Genomic DNA, 13,438 nt, shown 5'->3' on the forward strand with positions numbered 1-13,438 from the left:
TCTCTCTCCAGTCCATTCATCCATGCTACCTCATCCCACCTCTTACAACCTGAGAACAGAACTCCATCCACAGCAGTACTTCCTATTCCAGCAGACTACAGGGTAAAGATCCCTCCAGACCAGTGTTGCCTCTTTCTGAATAACATTTTGTTCTTCATATGGGAGCGCTCCACCAAAACCCTACTGCAATCTTTGCCTCTTCCAGTTCCACTAGTTCCAAGATGATAACGCTACCCAGAAATACGCAAATTTCAAGAACGTGCTTTCTTCCCTAAGTGGATAATGTGGTAACAAATGTGGATTCCAACAGATAAAGACAGGAAAACAAGTTGGCATTGCAGCTGAGCCCCAGCCTATCAGGCAGGGCCAGATTAAGTCCAACTGATACCCTAAGCACAGCAAAACAATGGTGCCCCCTGGCCCTTCCACTGCCTAACTGAAAAGACGTCAAGTCTGAATAAATGCTCAGAAATATCATTATTGTATGAAACAAAACATCATATATATATTTATAATGACTTGAATCACACTGCAATTCATGTTGGATAATGGGTGAGGCAGACAGCAGTAAAAGAGTTAAGGCATGATAGATAGGGAAAAAAACTCTGTGGTGCCCCCTTCTGTTGGTGCCCAAAGCACGTGCTTAAGCTTGCTTAATGGTTAATCCAGGACTCCAGTCAGGTTTTCAGGATATCCACAATGAATATTCATGAGATCAATTTGAATACAATGCCTCCTTGGTATGCAAATCTATCTCATGCATAGTTATTGTAGATATCTGGAAAACCTGACTGGCTGGAGTTCTCCCAGGTCAGGTTTGGGAACCCACGGGTTAGGGAAACTTTCTGGAAGCCTTTACAAGGCATTACCATGCTTGCAAGTGATTTCCCCATGTCATATTGTTGTGCAGGACCCCCTCAGTCCTTTTAATAGCCTAGTTTAGAAGACAACTCATAGGGGAGGTGGGAGAGTATGTGAGGACCTTTATCTTACCATCTATGGAGAACACCTACAATAGGTAAATAACTTGGCTTTCTCTGAGAACAAACAGGATTGCAAGTTCTCATAAATGGGTGGGAAAATGTGGGATACATATGTAACAAATAAAATAAAGCCAACACCAACAGAAGGTGATCTCTTCACAGGAGAAACGAAAGACAAACAAACGATCAGTGGATCCAAAAAAGTCCTCTCACAAATGGTGTTTCCTAAACAAGGTCTTTATTCAAATCGATTTGAATAAAGACCTTGTTTAGGAAACACCATTTGTGAGAGGACTTTTTTTGGATCCACAAATAAAATAAATACATAAATGGGACTCCCTTGTTGCAGGCTATCTTCAATAGAAAAAAAGAGGAAACCTATGAAAAAAGCAACTGGATTTTGGTGGCAAACAACTTTTTCCAGTTTCAGGCTATTTTAATAAAGTTAACCTGAAATAAAAGAAAAGAAAAAAAGACCCTAGGGGGGAACAGAGTTGGCTTCTAAATCTCAGACATCCTGGAGAATAGACTGGCCAAATCTACTGTTGAGTCCAGAATCCCTTTCCAAATAAGATGTGAACATATGGCTTGATGTTGCAGTTCTGCAAATCTCCTCCACAGATGTGGACATCCAGTGGACTACAGCTACAGCTCTTACACTGACATGATCTTGACATGATCTTTAAAGTCAAGCTTGCTTGGGCGTAAGTGAAAGAGATGAAGTCTGTAGCCAATTGGAAAAAATGTACGTTTGGTGGCAGAAGTCCTAAGGTTTACTGGGATCAAAAGAAAGAGCTGGAAGAACGTTAGGGCTGAAGTCCACTCCAAATAGAAGGCAATGCCTAATATACAATACATGGTGTATACAACATGCTCACTGTTGTGGGTGTGTGGCCTAAAGAAAAATATTGGAAGGGTGAGTGATTGGTTAAGGTGAAAATCCAATACCACCATAGGAAAGAACTGTGAGAGAATGCAGAAGCACCCAATTGGCTCTCTATCCCCCCTTCTCAAGCCAACTTGACAGTAAGGTGGTGGAAGACAGACATGTTTCCCTTCTAAATTCATTTCTTATGGTTTATAAAATCAAAATCTCCTCCCTTGGCTCTCCACATTAGGAAGCCAGCGTAAAAATTCTAAACCAGCCATATCTTTATTCATGAGCTGTTGCAAGTGCACCCTTGCCAGAATAATCACTACTCCATTTCAGACACACAGCAATTGACCAAATGCTGTTTAACACTACACTACTTAGGGCTCATTTTTAAAGCACTTAGGGGTCCTTTTACAAAGGCCCACTGAACAATGACTTGTGGTAGTATAGGCATGGGTTTTGGGCACGGGCCGATCCATTTTTCAGCACGCCTGTAAAAAAAGCCCCTTTTAAAAAACTTTTTGCCGAAATGGATGTGCGGCAAAATGAAAATCACCGCGCGTCCATTTTGGGTCTGAGACCTTACCGCCAGCCATTGACCTAGCAGTACAATCTCACACGGTAACTGGGCGGTAATGACCTACGTGCGTGAAATGCCATTTGGCGCGTGTTCGATACATACGGCCGATAATAAAAATTATTTTTCAGATGTGCATATCGGAACGTGCAAGAAAACTGAAATTGCCACAACAGCCACGCGGGAGCCAGGCGGTAACTCCATTTTTGGCTCGCGTAGACGCTTACGCGACTTAGTAAAAGGGCCTCTTAGACTTTATAAGCAGTTACTTCATCCATGTCCATGATCTAATCTCTGTACAGGAAACTTTCCATATAATTACCCAAAAGCAGAAACAGAATAAAAGCTCAAATATAGTACAGTCCTATTACAAAAAATAAAAAACGAAGGAGGTTCCCACGTCCTCACTTAAATCATTAAGACAAAGAGAAGATTTTCTCTAAACAAGGTAGTTAATCCAAAATGAAAAAGCCTCAAACTTGGAATGTTCTTCCTCCCTCCCCAGGAATTTATTATTCCATGATTATTATCAACCCCACAGCAAGTGAGCAGAGTACAGTTATTCCTTGATATAAACATTTATTCTGAATTTGTCAGGGGACAGAGCCACGGCTCTTTAATAAGGTCTTTCCCCTTTGTGTTAAAACACATTCCTTTTCATTGAAAAACAGCAGTTGCCTCGGAGGTTTTCAGGTGTGGCTTCAAGACTGACAACTTTTATACCGCAATTAACCTTTTCAATTAAAAAGCTTCCGTTTTAGAAACCACAGGCATTCTTCCTATAAAACCATTTTTATCAGATTAATCACGCAGACCAAAAGTTTATAGGCTTTCAAGACTTTTCAGACAAACAACAGAAAGGCAACAAGATTAATCACGAGCATATGATGACAATTTAGCTTTGGCTAATGATGAATCACAGAATGAGCCAAGATAAAGCTTAATAAAAAGACCAGAAATGCATATTCATACCCCCAAAAGATCACAGCCTTTTAAAGTAAACTAGCTTTGTTTTCAAAAGGGTTGCTTACATTCCACGTCTACCGTTCAATTTTTTTTTCCAGAGGGCCCAACCTGTCTTCTCACAAAGAGTGTACATTATTGCAACATATAGGTGGTGGTCTGCATTTTTTGCCATGATACATTTACACTGTGTGAACAGTACACAAAAAGGGTTCAGTTTAGAATTCATTTCCAGTCAATAGGGTAATAAAATACAGTATACACACTGAGTGGAGGAGTTTGCGTAAACAGCACTATAATTTGTAGAACAAAATAGTTGATGTAACAGAAGGAAGATGCTATTTGACCTTCACGCAAGTAGAGCAGAGTTGCTTACCTGCAACATGTGTTTTCTAAGGACACCAAGAGATCTGTTCTCATACATGGGTGATATTACTGACATAGAATTATTTATTTATTGCATTTGTATCCCACATTTTCCCACCTATTTGCAGGCTCAATTTGGCTTACAGAAACCTGTTATGGCATCGCCATTCCAGGAGACAGATACAATTGGTGTTACAACAAGATCATGGATGAGGAGAAAAAGAGCTGAACAAAGTTATCGAAAGATGACTATCAGAATAGGATGAAGTCGTGAAGTGGTGAATGCAGAAAAGCATGGTACATGAATACCTTGGAGTAATTTTGAAAACTGAAGTATACACATACTTTTGGTTTGAGAATTCATTGGTACCTTAACAGGAAAAGTATGCACTCAGTTATAGGATTACCTCCTCAGTATTTATCACTATACATTAAATAATAATAATGTGAAAGTCTATGGGGCCAATTTCAAATGTTTATGTTTATTAGATTCTTGATATACTGTTGTTCTATGGTACAAACAAACTTTGCATATTGCATAAATCTTACTTGTTGGTTACTGCTTCCATAAACTCATCAATCAGCTCATCATATTCTCTGCCGCGAACTCGCCTGTGCTTCAGTCCAATGTACAGTGGATCATTAAGGAGATTCTGGACAAGAAATAATCATACTCAGGATTTATATTGAACTTTTCATCAAAACAGGATAAATAAACGTTCTCTACGAGGTAATATTTCAGAAACGTGCATAATTCAAATACTTGTCGCAAATGTTTTGCATAGATTTTTTATTCCACATTTAGAGGCCAAAATTGCACGTGGATCCTAAACTATGTGTCAGCAGACGTAGTAAGAACTGTATACAAAATGTACATGCTCATTGCATAAATGTTCATGCTACTGAGAAAGGCAGGGACAAATCAAACTCAGATATACATATAAAGTATATCCGAGTTTAAACTCATGTAAAATGAGTTTATCTTGTTGGGCAGACTGGATGGACCATTCAGGTCTTTATCTGCCGTCATTTACTATGTTACTTTTTGTGAAAAGATATACAATGTAGAAGGAACCAACACTTCCCAACCAACTCTTCAGATGACCTTTCATCACATCTTTCATCGTACTGTGATCTCCGTTTATGGACTTAAAGATGGTTTGATTGTTCAAATACTTTGATGCTCTTTTCTGCAGGTATTTGAAAGTACTAAGAACAGGCACCTTTCTTAGCCTCTGCTAAGACTCTGGGAAATGACAGGAGTGGGAGGGAATGGATTAGATAATGGAGTAGTTTGCTGTGTTCTGTATGCTCCAGTTTCATCACCCCGTTTCTCTTGATCTTTGCAGACCTGATAGTGCACGAAGCAAATGGCTGTTCTCTGCAGAACACCAGCTAATAATGCCGGGGGCACGGCCTTATATGCTGTGACCAGGAATAATATAAAACTGCACCAGAATCTGGTAATTGTCCATACTGTTTAATATTCTGTACCCTGTAATTTTAACATTAATAATTAACACTATTATGTATTTTTCTCCTTTTAACCACAATGAGGGAACTGTTTAAAAAAATCTGTTTTTTTGTGATACAACATATTTTGGCCAGTATTTAAAAATCAACACTTATCAGTTCAGCAGGTTGTCATAAAATATGAACAAATAGAAATCAGCAAAGAAAACCAGTTGTTACCTATACCCACTCATTGAACCTTATTCCCTTTCTTTGGGCTATTTTCTTATCAGACCCACTTGCCCAGCTATGATATCATTCCCCCTTCAGTTTGCGTTGTCTCTGAACTCAAGTCTCCAAGCCAGCCAGATTGGCATTCAAAAATGTCCTGGTCAGATACCTTTCCCTGGACCTTCTATTTCAATTGGTTACTAAAGGACACTTGACTATCCCATGCTTGACTGTCCCTTGTTGATTTTCGATAGCATCTATTTAAAACCAGCCACCATCTTTTTGGTTTTGTTTAGCAGCATGATTTGTTGAACACTTGTGGGTAAGATTTGTATGTATGTTTTAAATGCGAGCCCAAAATTTGAAAGATACTGATTAATGTATAAATTGTTTTGCTATGAAGGTTTGTGAGCAGCATCTTTATGAGTATCCCTGATGCAGCAGCAAGGAAACCGCGAAATGCTGGCACTGTTGGAGTTTGAGTTTGATTTAAGTGCATAGCTCCCTTACCGTGTGTGCTGAGCCCCCCAAAACCCACAACTGTACACCACTACCACAGCCCTTACGGGTGAAGGGGGGCACCTAGATGTGGGTACAGTGGGTTTCTGGTGGGTTTTGAAGGGCTCACATTTACCACCACAAGTTCAGCAGGTAGGGGAGGGGGGACAGGCCTGGGTCCGCCTGCCTGAACTGCACCCACTAAAACTGCTCCAGGGACATGCATACGGCTGCGAGGGGCCTGAGTATGACATTTGAGGCTGGGATAGAGGCTGGCACAAAATATTTTTAATGTTGTTTTTTGAGGACGGGAGGGGGTTAGTGACCATTGGGGGAGTAAGGGGAGGTCCTCCCCGATTCCCTCCGGTGGTCATCTGGTCAGTTCAGGCACCTTTTTGAGGCTTGGTCATAAGAAAAGAAGGGACCAAGTAAAGTCGGCCAAGTGCTCATCAGGGACGCCCTTCTTTTTTCCATTAAGGGGCAAGGATGGCCATGTGTTAGGCACGCCCGCCTTTGCTACGCCTCCAACATGCCCCCGGGAACTTTGGTCGTCCCCGCGAAGGAAAGCAGTTGGGGACACCCAAAATCGGCTTTCGATATGCTGATTTTGGCAACCCTGGGAGGACGCCCATCTCCCGATTTGTGTCAAAAGATGGGCGCCCTTCTTCATTCCCCCCAGATGATCATGGAAATCTGTCAAACGAAGTCTATGCACCCAAAACCTTACTTAGTGCTCACCTGCATCCCTAATCTTCTTCAGTCATGGTTGCTTACAGATGCCTACTTTAACTTCACCACTTGTTCTTATACCCTTGTTTTGGTGCCTTTTTCTCTGTTTATTGCTCCTGTTCCTTTTTTTTCTCCCTCCCCAAAAGGCAATTCCTCTGGGAAATAAGTCCAGAAATTTCTGTGTTTCTTTAGGCAATATAAAAGTGAGCAGTTCCCCTTTCCACTGTACATGGAGCCAAACCAGATTATCATATATTATAGCATTTTATTTTCAAAAACACTGCTGTTTCACCTCTCTGTACTGCTGGTACAGCTTATCTATATCCATGCTAAAGTTCTGGAACAGGATACCGTTATTATTCTTGTACTTATCCCCTGATTTTAGCACCCTTTACAAAATAAGCACTTTATTTCTATAACTGAAAAACTGGATCAGAAAAACCTTGAGTGGTTACTTTGCCTGGTGTTTTACAAATCGGGACAGGTGCGCTCTTTCAATAACCAGGTCACTTGGCGGGGGAGAATAAAAGAAAGGTTACTTAGTGTTTTTCAGCAAACTACTCCAGCCTTTCTGATTCAGTGCCCTCAGGGATCCCAACTAACTGGGAATTGTTTCTGCGGGATTGAATTTCCCTTACCAAACGTTGCTGGTATATGGGCCCTGCAAGTGCCCGATTCCTGCTTCAAAATATGCAACTCATCCTCTACTGAGGAAATTCATTGCTCTGCTGTCTCCATGAAGCTCATCACATCCTGCAACTCCCATGCACTATTCTCAGATCAGATTGGATGCAGTTCAATTTCTCATTAATTAGTGAGTTCCTATCAGGATTTTGAAAAGCAAGATGAACATTGTTGCTTTGGAAGTGGATTCAGATTGTGGCAAACCAGGTGCATTTGAATCTGGGGTCACAGGGATCCTCACCATCAAGGCCCCAAAAGCACAAAAACTAGGGGATACTCAAGGAAGGTACATGGAAATACTTTTAAAACAAATAGGAGGAAATACTTTTTCACTCAATGGATAGTTAAGCTCTGGAACTCTTTGACGGAGAATGTGGTAACAGCGGTTACAGTATCTGGGTTTAAAAAAGGTTTGGACAAGTTCCAGGAGGAAAAGTCCATAGTTTGCTATCGAGAAATAAATGGGGAAGCAACTGCTTGCCCTGGGATTGGTAGCATGGAATGTTGCTACTAATTGGGTTTCTGTCAGGTACTTGTGACCTGGCTTTGGCCACTGTTTGGAAACAGGATACTGGGCTAGATGGACCATTGGTCTGACCCATTATGGCTACTCTTATGTTCTTATGATCTTGGGAGGTAATATATTTCATCACTGTTTGTTGCTGAGCCAGTTTGGTGCTTTTTGTGACTCCCAACTCTGACTGTGAGGACTTCTTCCCACTGAATTTAATTAACAACAGAATTATACAGGTGGTCCCACTCTGGGTTTTGCCCTGAATTAAGATATACTGCCTGGTGAAAAACTGGGGATTCAGGAGCAGAGTCAGACACATCCTCTCAAGCTGCCATCACAGGACTGAGCATAATGAAATTCTGAATACAATTTGGGCACTCAGCCCCAGTAAATCTTCAAAGAGGTCAATTTAGGAGCCCAGCTCTCAAAGGTATGAGCATAAATCCTTTAAATATCAGTCCCATAGACAGCAATTTTCAAAGCCATTTCTGCTTGCAAATTATTTGAAAATTGCCTTCCATAGTACAGCTTAAAGCACATTTTAGGTTCCATAATGCACACAATTTTAGCCACATTTTGGGAAGGCATTCCTGAGGGCATGTTTTGGGCCTGATCAGAAAACAGATAATAGTTTAAAATTTATATGCACTTTCCATAGAAATTCTACCTGCTTAAAAAGCAGATGCAAAGGTCTATGGATACTGCATGCAACAACATATGTGAATACATCAGTGGCGTAGCTACGTGGGGCCACGGGGGCCTGGGCCCCAGGTTTTGCTGGCGGGGGAAGAGAGAGAGCAGGGCAGGCAACGCTGGAGACCGGCACTGGAGAAGGCTTCAGATGGGGGGGGGGGGGGGGGGGGGTTGGGGACCCCCACCAGCAAAGGTATTTGCTGCAGTAGTGAGTGGGGAGAGTCAGGGCGGTGGACAGGGCAGGGCGGAAGACCAAAATTGCCCCCACCTCGGGCTCTGGCTCCCTTCCACAGCGAGGTCTGGCTACGCCCCTGGCATACATTCTTTGGAAATATGGTACAAAGTCTGTTAAGTCAAATGTACCTGCAGACTTTGCACCAGTTTGAAAGCTGCCTCCATACCAGACGAGTAGGGTGCCTCATAGCATTATTATTTTTTTGTTCCAATATTTACTTGTCATCATTTTATTATAAAACTCACAAAAATAAGGTTTGTACTATGGTTCTATGATCAATTTAAAGGAAAACATAACAAAATATAATTTATTATTGATGTGAATTTGTTGAATGGTGGACTCCAGTGGCTAGACATTTCTGGCAACAAGTTTCTGCTGCTCCTCAGCTGAAACCCAAGTCCCAGCTGCTGCCAAATATTCTCTGCCACCCATGAGCATTTCCAAAATTTGTGAGCTGGTACTTTATGATTGCAAGATCAGCACAATGCACGTGACCAAAAGATTGCTTATTTAAACCAAATGCATGGTATTACCTCATTGTCTGTACCAACATCCAGGAGTACAGGGAGGCACTGCTGTGGGTGAACTCCTCCACACGCTGTGTAGAGGGCAAGCTTGCCTACCGGAATCCCCATTCCGTAACTTCCTAAATCTCCAAGGCCAAGAATGCGCTCTCCATCAGTTACCACTATTGCCTAGACATAAACAAAATAATGACTCTTTAAATTTGAAACAGTTTTAGTAATACACATTAAAATCTCAACACAATACCTACTAGCATTTAGGATTTTTGGATATTTGAAAATTGTAAGCTAGTAAATGTCTTATTTTTGCACATAATCTAAAAACAATTATTTTAATAAAGGATATACAGACATTAGGTACTTAAGACTCAGGGGACAGGCCCTTGTGATCTACCCCGATTTTGATAATTCAATTCAACAGTCACGATCAGACTTCCTCCTCCAGTTATGCTCACAGAGCTAATGTGTGCTGGTTTGTATACAGAGACAAGGCAAGGACATGCTGAATACCGTACTCCCCACCCGAGAATGATCCTGTAACTACACCGGGTACGTGTGTGAGTTACTGAGATCTTGCAGCCTTATGGGGACCATTTAAAAACAAATTGGCACCAATCACACTGATACTGAAGGAGCAAATACATTGGAAGGGCCAAGGAGTTATTTCTTCAACAATTAAAAACTGCTAACACTTTTCTTAACAAGGGGGATCACACCAGCTTTGTTCCATGTGTTGGGATTTATTAACAGCCTTTATAAAGAGATTCACTGAAGGTGGTGTAGGCACAGTTTAACATATAAAACTTATAATTTTGTTAATAGCATAACAACAGTAAAATAACCAACAATAAACATAAATACAATGAATAAGGTAAACTTGAAAACAGTAAACTGAAACCTAATAATAGAACTACCGTGAAACAGTATCAAAAATATACACATTTAACAGCACTGGAATTCAAATACCTGAGATATAATACAATGTTAGGCATAATACTAATCATACACCTAATAAGCATGCATTAAAACATTCAACTAACAGATATAATGCTAACGAATTTCTACAATTACCATATAGCTGAGGGACCAAGAGCAGATATATGATAGGAACAAGATGTGTGGTACAGAGTGAGCTGGGATAATTTGATAGTTAGTTAAACTCAAGGCAAGATTGTTGTATATTTAAGCAAGAGATAAGGAACTATCTACAGTGTGTGAAGCAAGCTAATCCAGGTGCAGAATGAATACATAGAGGCATATTTTCAAAGCACTTAGCCTCCCAAAGTTCCATTGAAACCTATGGAACTTAGCCTCCCAAAGTGCTTTGAAAATATGCCTCATAGTCAGACACCCTATTAATTGGGAGAAGAGCCAGGCTTTCACTTCTTTCTGTGCATACCAGAAAACAAAGTGTACACAGAAGATGTAATAACTTAACACTGAAAATTATAGCCTAACCATGGATTCCTGGCAGATTCTGAAACCATGCACTGGACCAGAATATGAATTATCTACAATTATTATATATTATCTATGCATTTGTTTATAAATTATGATTTATTAATTGCCTGTATGATATGATTCACCCATGGTCGAGTAAATACATAACTTGACAAACAACGTTTACACTGTATTAATATTACATTAGTACAATGGCCGACAGCAATCTAATACGCAATTAGAACAATGAAGTTCACTTGGAAACAGGCAAATTAAGTCCTAGCAACACTAATAATGTGCACATTAAAAACAGAGAAGAACATTCATAAAGTAAGTACCTAACTGAATTCTCAGCTGCAGTACAGACAATTTAGTTTCCTGCAACAATTCAAAATTCCTCAGTTTTTAAAACCCTGCTGCTGCTACAGTGGATGTCCATAGCATAGAAGTGGAGTCAAACTGATTTAAGAACAGGCTTCTCCTCCTCCTTACAATATACACCAAGCTGAATATAAATTTTAGTTTCTTGAACTACATCACAGCTCTTTCACACAATAGATTGTTGTTACTGCTTCCACTTTTCAGTCTCTGGTTCTGATGTCCCTGGATGGTCCAGCTGAAATCAGTCATATAAGAACATAAGACTAGCCGTACTGGGTCAGACCAATGGTCCATCTAGCCAAGTATCCTGCTTCCAACAGTGGCCAATTCAGGTCACAAGTACATCCATAAAGTTAATGCTTTGGAGAACATATATCCGGGGGACAGAGACAAACAACAACAACAGACATTTTAGACTAATGGAGACTAAGAGGGGCATAATCGAACAGGGGTGCCCATCTCTAAGCACGGCCCCGTAAAGGGGCGTCCCCGACCGTATTATCGAAACAAGAGGGGCAGCCATCTTTTGTTTCGATAATATGGTCGGGGACGCCCAAATCTTTTTTTTAATTATTTTATTTATTCATTTTATATTACATTTATGTCCAATACATAAATGGGAAAGAAAAGAGAAAATATCAATTAAAACAAACATTAAGGAAAAATATCATCTTTGTTAGTCCACAATTGGGGGATCCAAGATCATGAAAACAATCTCAAAGAAAATAAGAAAAACACAGAATGGTTAATCTTACAATTCATATTTTCTGAGGGAGGAAGGTTAATCGGTAATTGCAGCCGGTACAGTGGTAACTTAAAGGAAGTTGCTGCAGAGGGTTCTTCATCTGTTCTTTTAACTCCACAAACTCTTATAATTTCCTGGGTTCAACAAATAAGTAATCAGGAAATAAAACACTTACAAGGGAATCGCTCTAGGAAGGTCCCACCTAGGGCAATGATTCTTGGCTTAAAAGCCAAGAGTTCACACCTCCTAGTCTGCGATTCCCCTGATATGTCAGGAAATATATTTATCTTTGAATCCAAAAAAAACTATCAGCCATATGTCGGAAATACAATTTCAAAACATTGTTCCTATCTAAATCAAAGGCAAAAGTCACTAATAATATAACTCTATATACAGGGTATTTTAGGAAAATGTATCTTTCTCAAGTTATTTTTCCTTAATTGGTTCTCCAGAAGTTCCAATTTTTTACAAGAAACATAATTGTCCTTCATTACCAGATTAACTGATTTTAGTAGAGAAACCATTTCCGAAATCAAAGTCTTTATTTTTTTATCTTGGACTTCCACTTTGTTAGATAAGTACTGATATAATCACATATTTATTCCTAAAAAATATTTGACATCTGAAGTAGAGAGTTATTCACACTCTGCAGCACTTCCCATAGTGCGTCCATTGTGACATTGTTTGGCTTCACCAGGTCCAATTTCTCCACAGAAACTGCTCCAGATATCTTTGGGGGGAAGAGCTCACTTTCCAATCCCCCAGTTGGTTTATTATCCGGAGTCAATGCTGCGCCAGGACCTCCTTGGATCGCGTGAAAATCCTAACCCACTTCGGGCGTTTCCACTGTCGACCTCCATAGCGAAGCGTTACTGTTTCCGGGTCTTGGAGAGGTCATGCCAACAGGGGGATTCAAAGTCACTCCCTCTCCACTGAGATTCGGCAATAAAGCCTTGCTGTTCCCCGAAGCAGGAACCGATATCCCCGACGTTATGACCCCGAATCTCTCCAAAGTAGACTGAGAAGTGGTGGGAACCCCAGCCGTGTTCGAGGAGGACAACACCACGGCTTTGCCTTTCTTCTTCCCCATTTTCTGGGGAGCGCGCCTACTTCTTCAGGTATTCTGGTGTAAAACGGGAACTCAACTAACGTACATCCTCCCTTGACACCATCTTGGATCCTCCAGTTTGGGACACTCTTTGTCTGGTTTCTCCTCAGAGGCCTGTCTGATATGGGTAACCCTTCAGCATAGCCCTCTGAGTCATTGAAACACGGAAGCCCCTCCACCACTTACAAGGTGGTGTCCCTTCGGAGGGGTGGGGAACGCCCAAATCTTGCCATTTAGGTTGACCTTAGAGATGGCCGCCCTTAGAGATGGCCGACCTCGGTTTTCGCCGATAATAGAAACCAAAGACGTCCATCTGAAAAACGGCCAAATCCAAGTCATTTGGTCATGGAAGGAGCTAGCATTCGTAGTGCACTGGCCCCCCTCACATGCCAGGACAGCAACTGGGCACCCTAGGGGGCACTGCAGTGGACTTCACAAATT

At 40.9% G+C, this 13,438-nt stretch overlaps 1 protein-coding gene across 1 annotated transcript in view; it reads right to left on the reverse strand.

Moving 5' to 3' along the window:
* Positions 1-13,438, reverse strand: part of ME3 (malic enzyme 3) — a 202,653-nt gene that overhangs the window by 78,700 nt on the left and 110,515 nt on the right. The window contains exons 6-7 of the mRNA XM_030200152.1: positions 9,333-9,494; positions 4,313-4,416 (exon numbers count right to left, since the gene is read on the reverse strand). Of these exons, the coding sequence (XP_030056012.1) occupies positions 4,313-4,416; positions 9,333-9,494 (266 nt within the window). The remainder of the gene's footprint in view (positions 1-4,312; positions 4,417-9,332; positions 9,495-13,438) is intronic.

Source organism: Microcaecilia unicolor, chromosome 4 (genome assembly GCF_901765095.1).
Source record: "Microcaecilia unicolor chromosome 4, aMicUni1.1, whole genome shotgun sequence".
Lineage (NCBI taxonomy): Eukaryota > Metazoa > Chordata > Amphibia > Gymnophiona > Siphonopidae > Microcaecilia > Microcaecilia unicolor.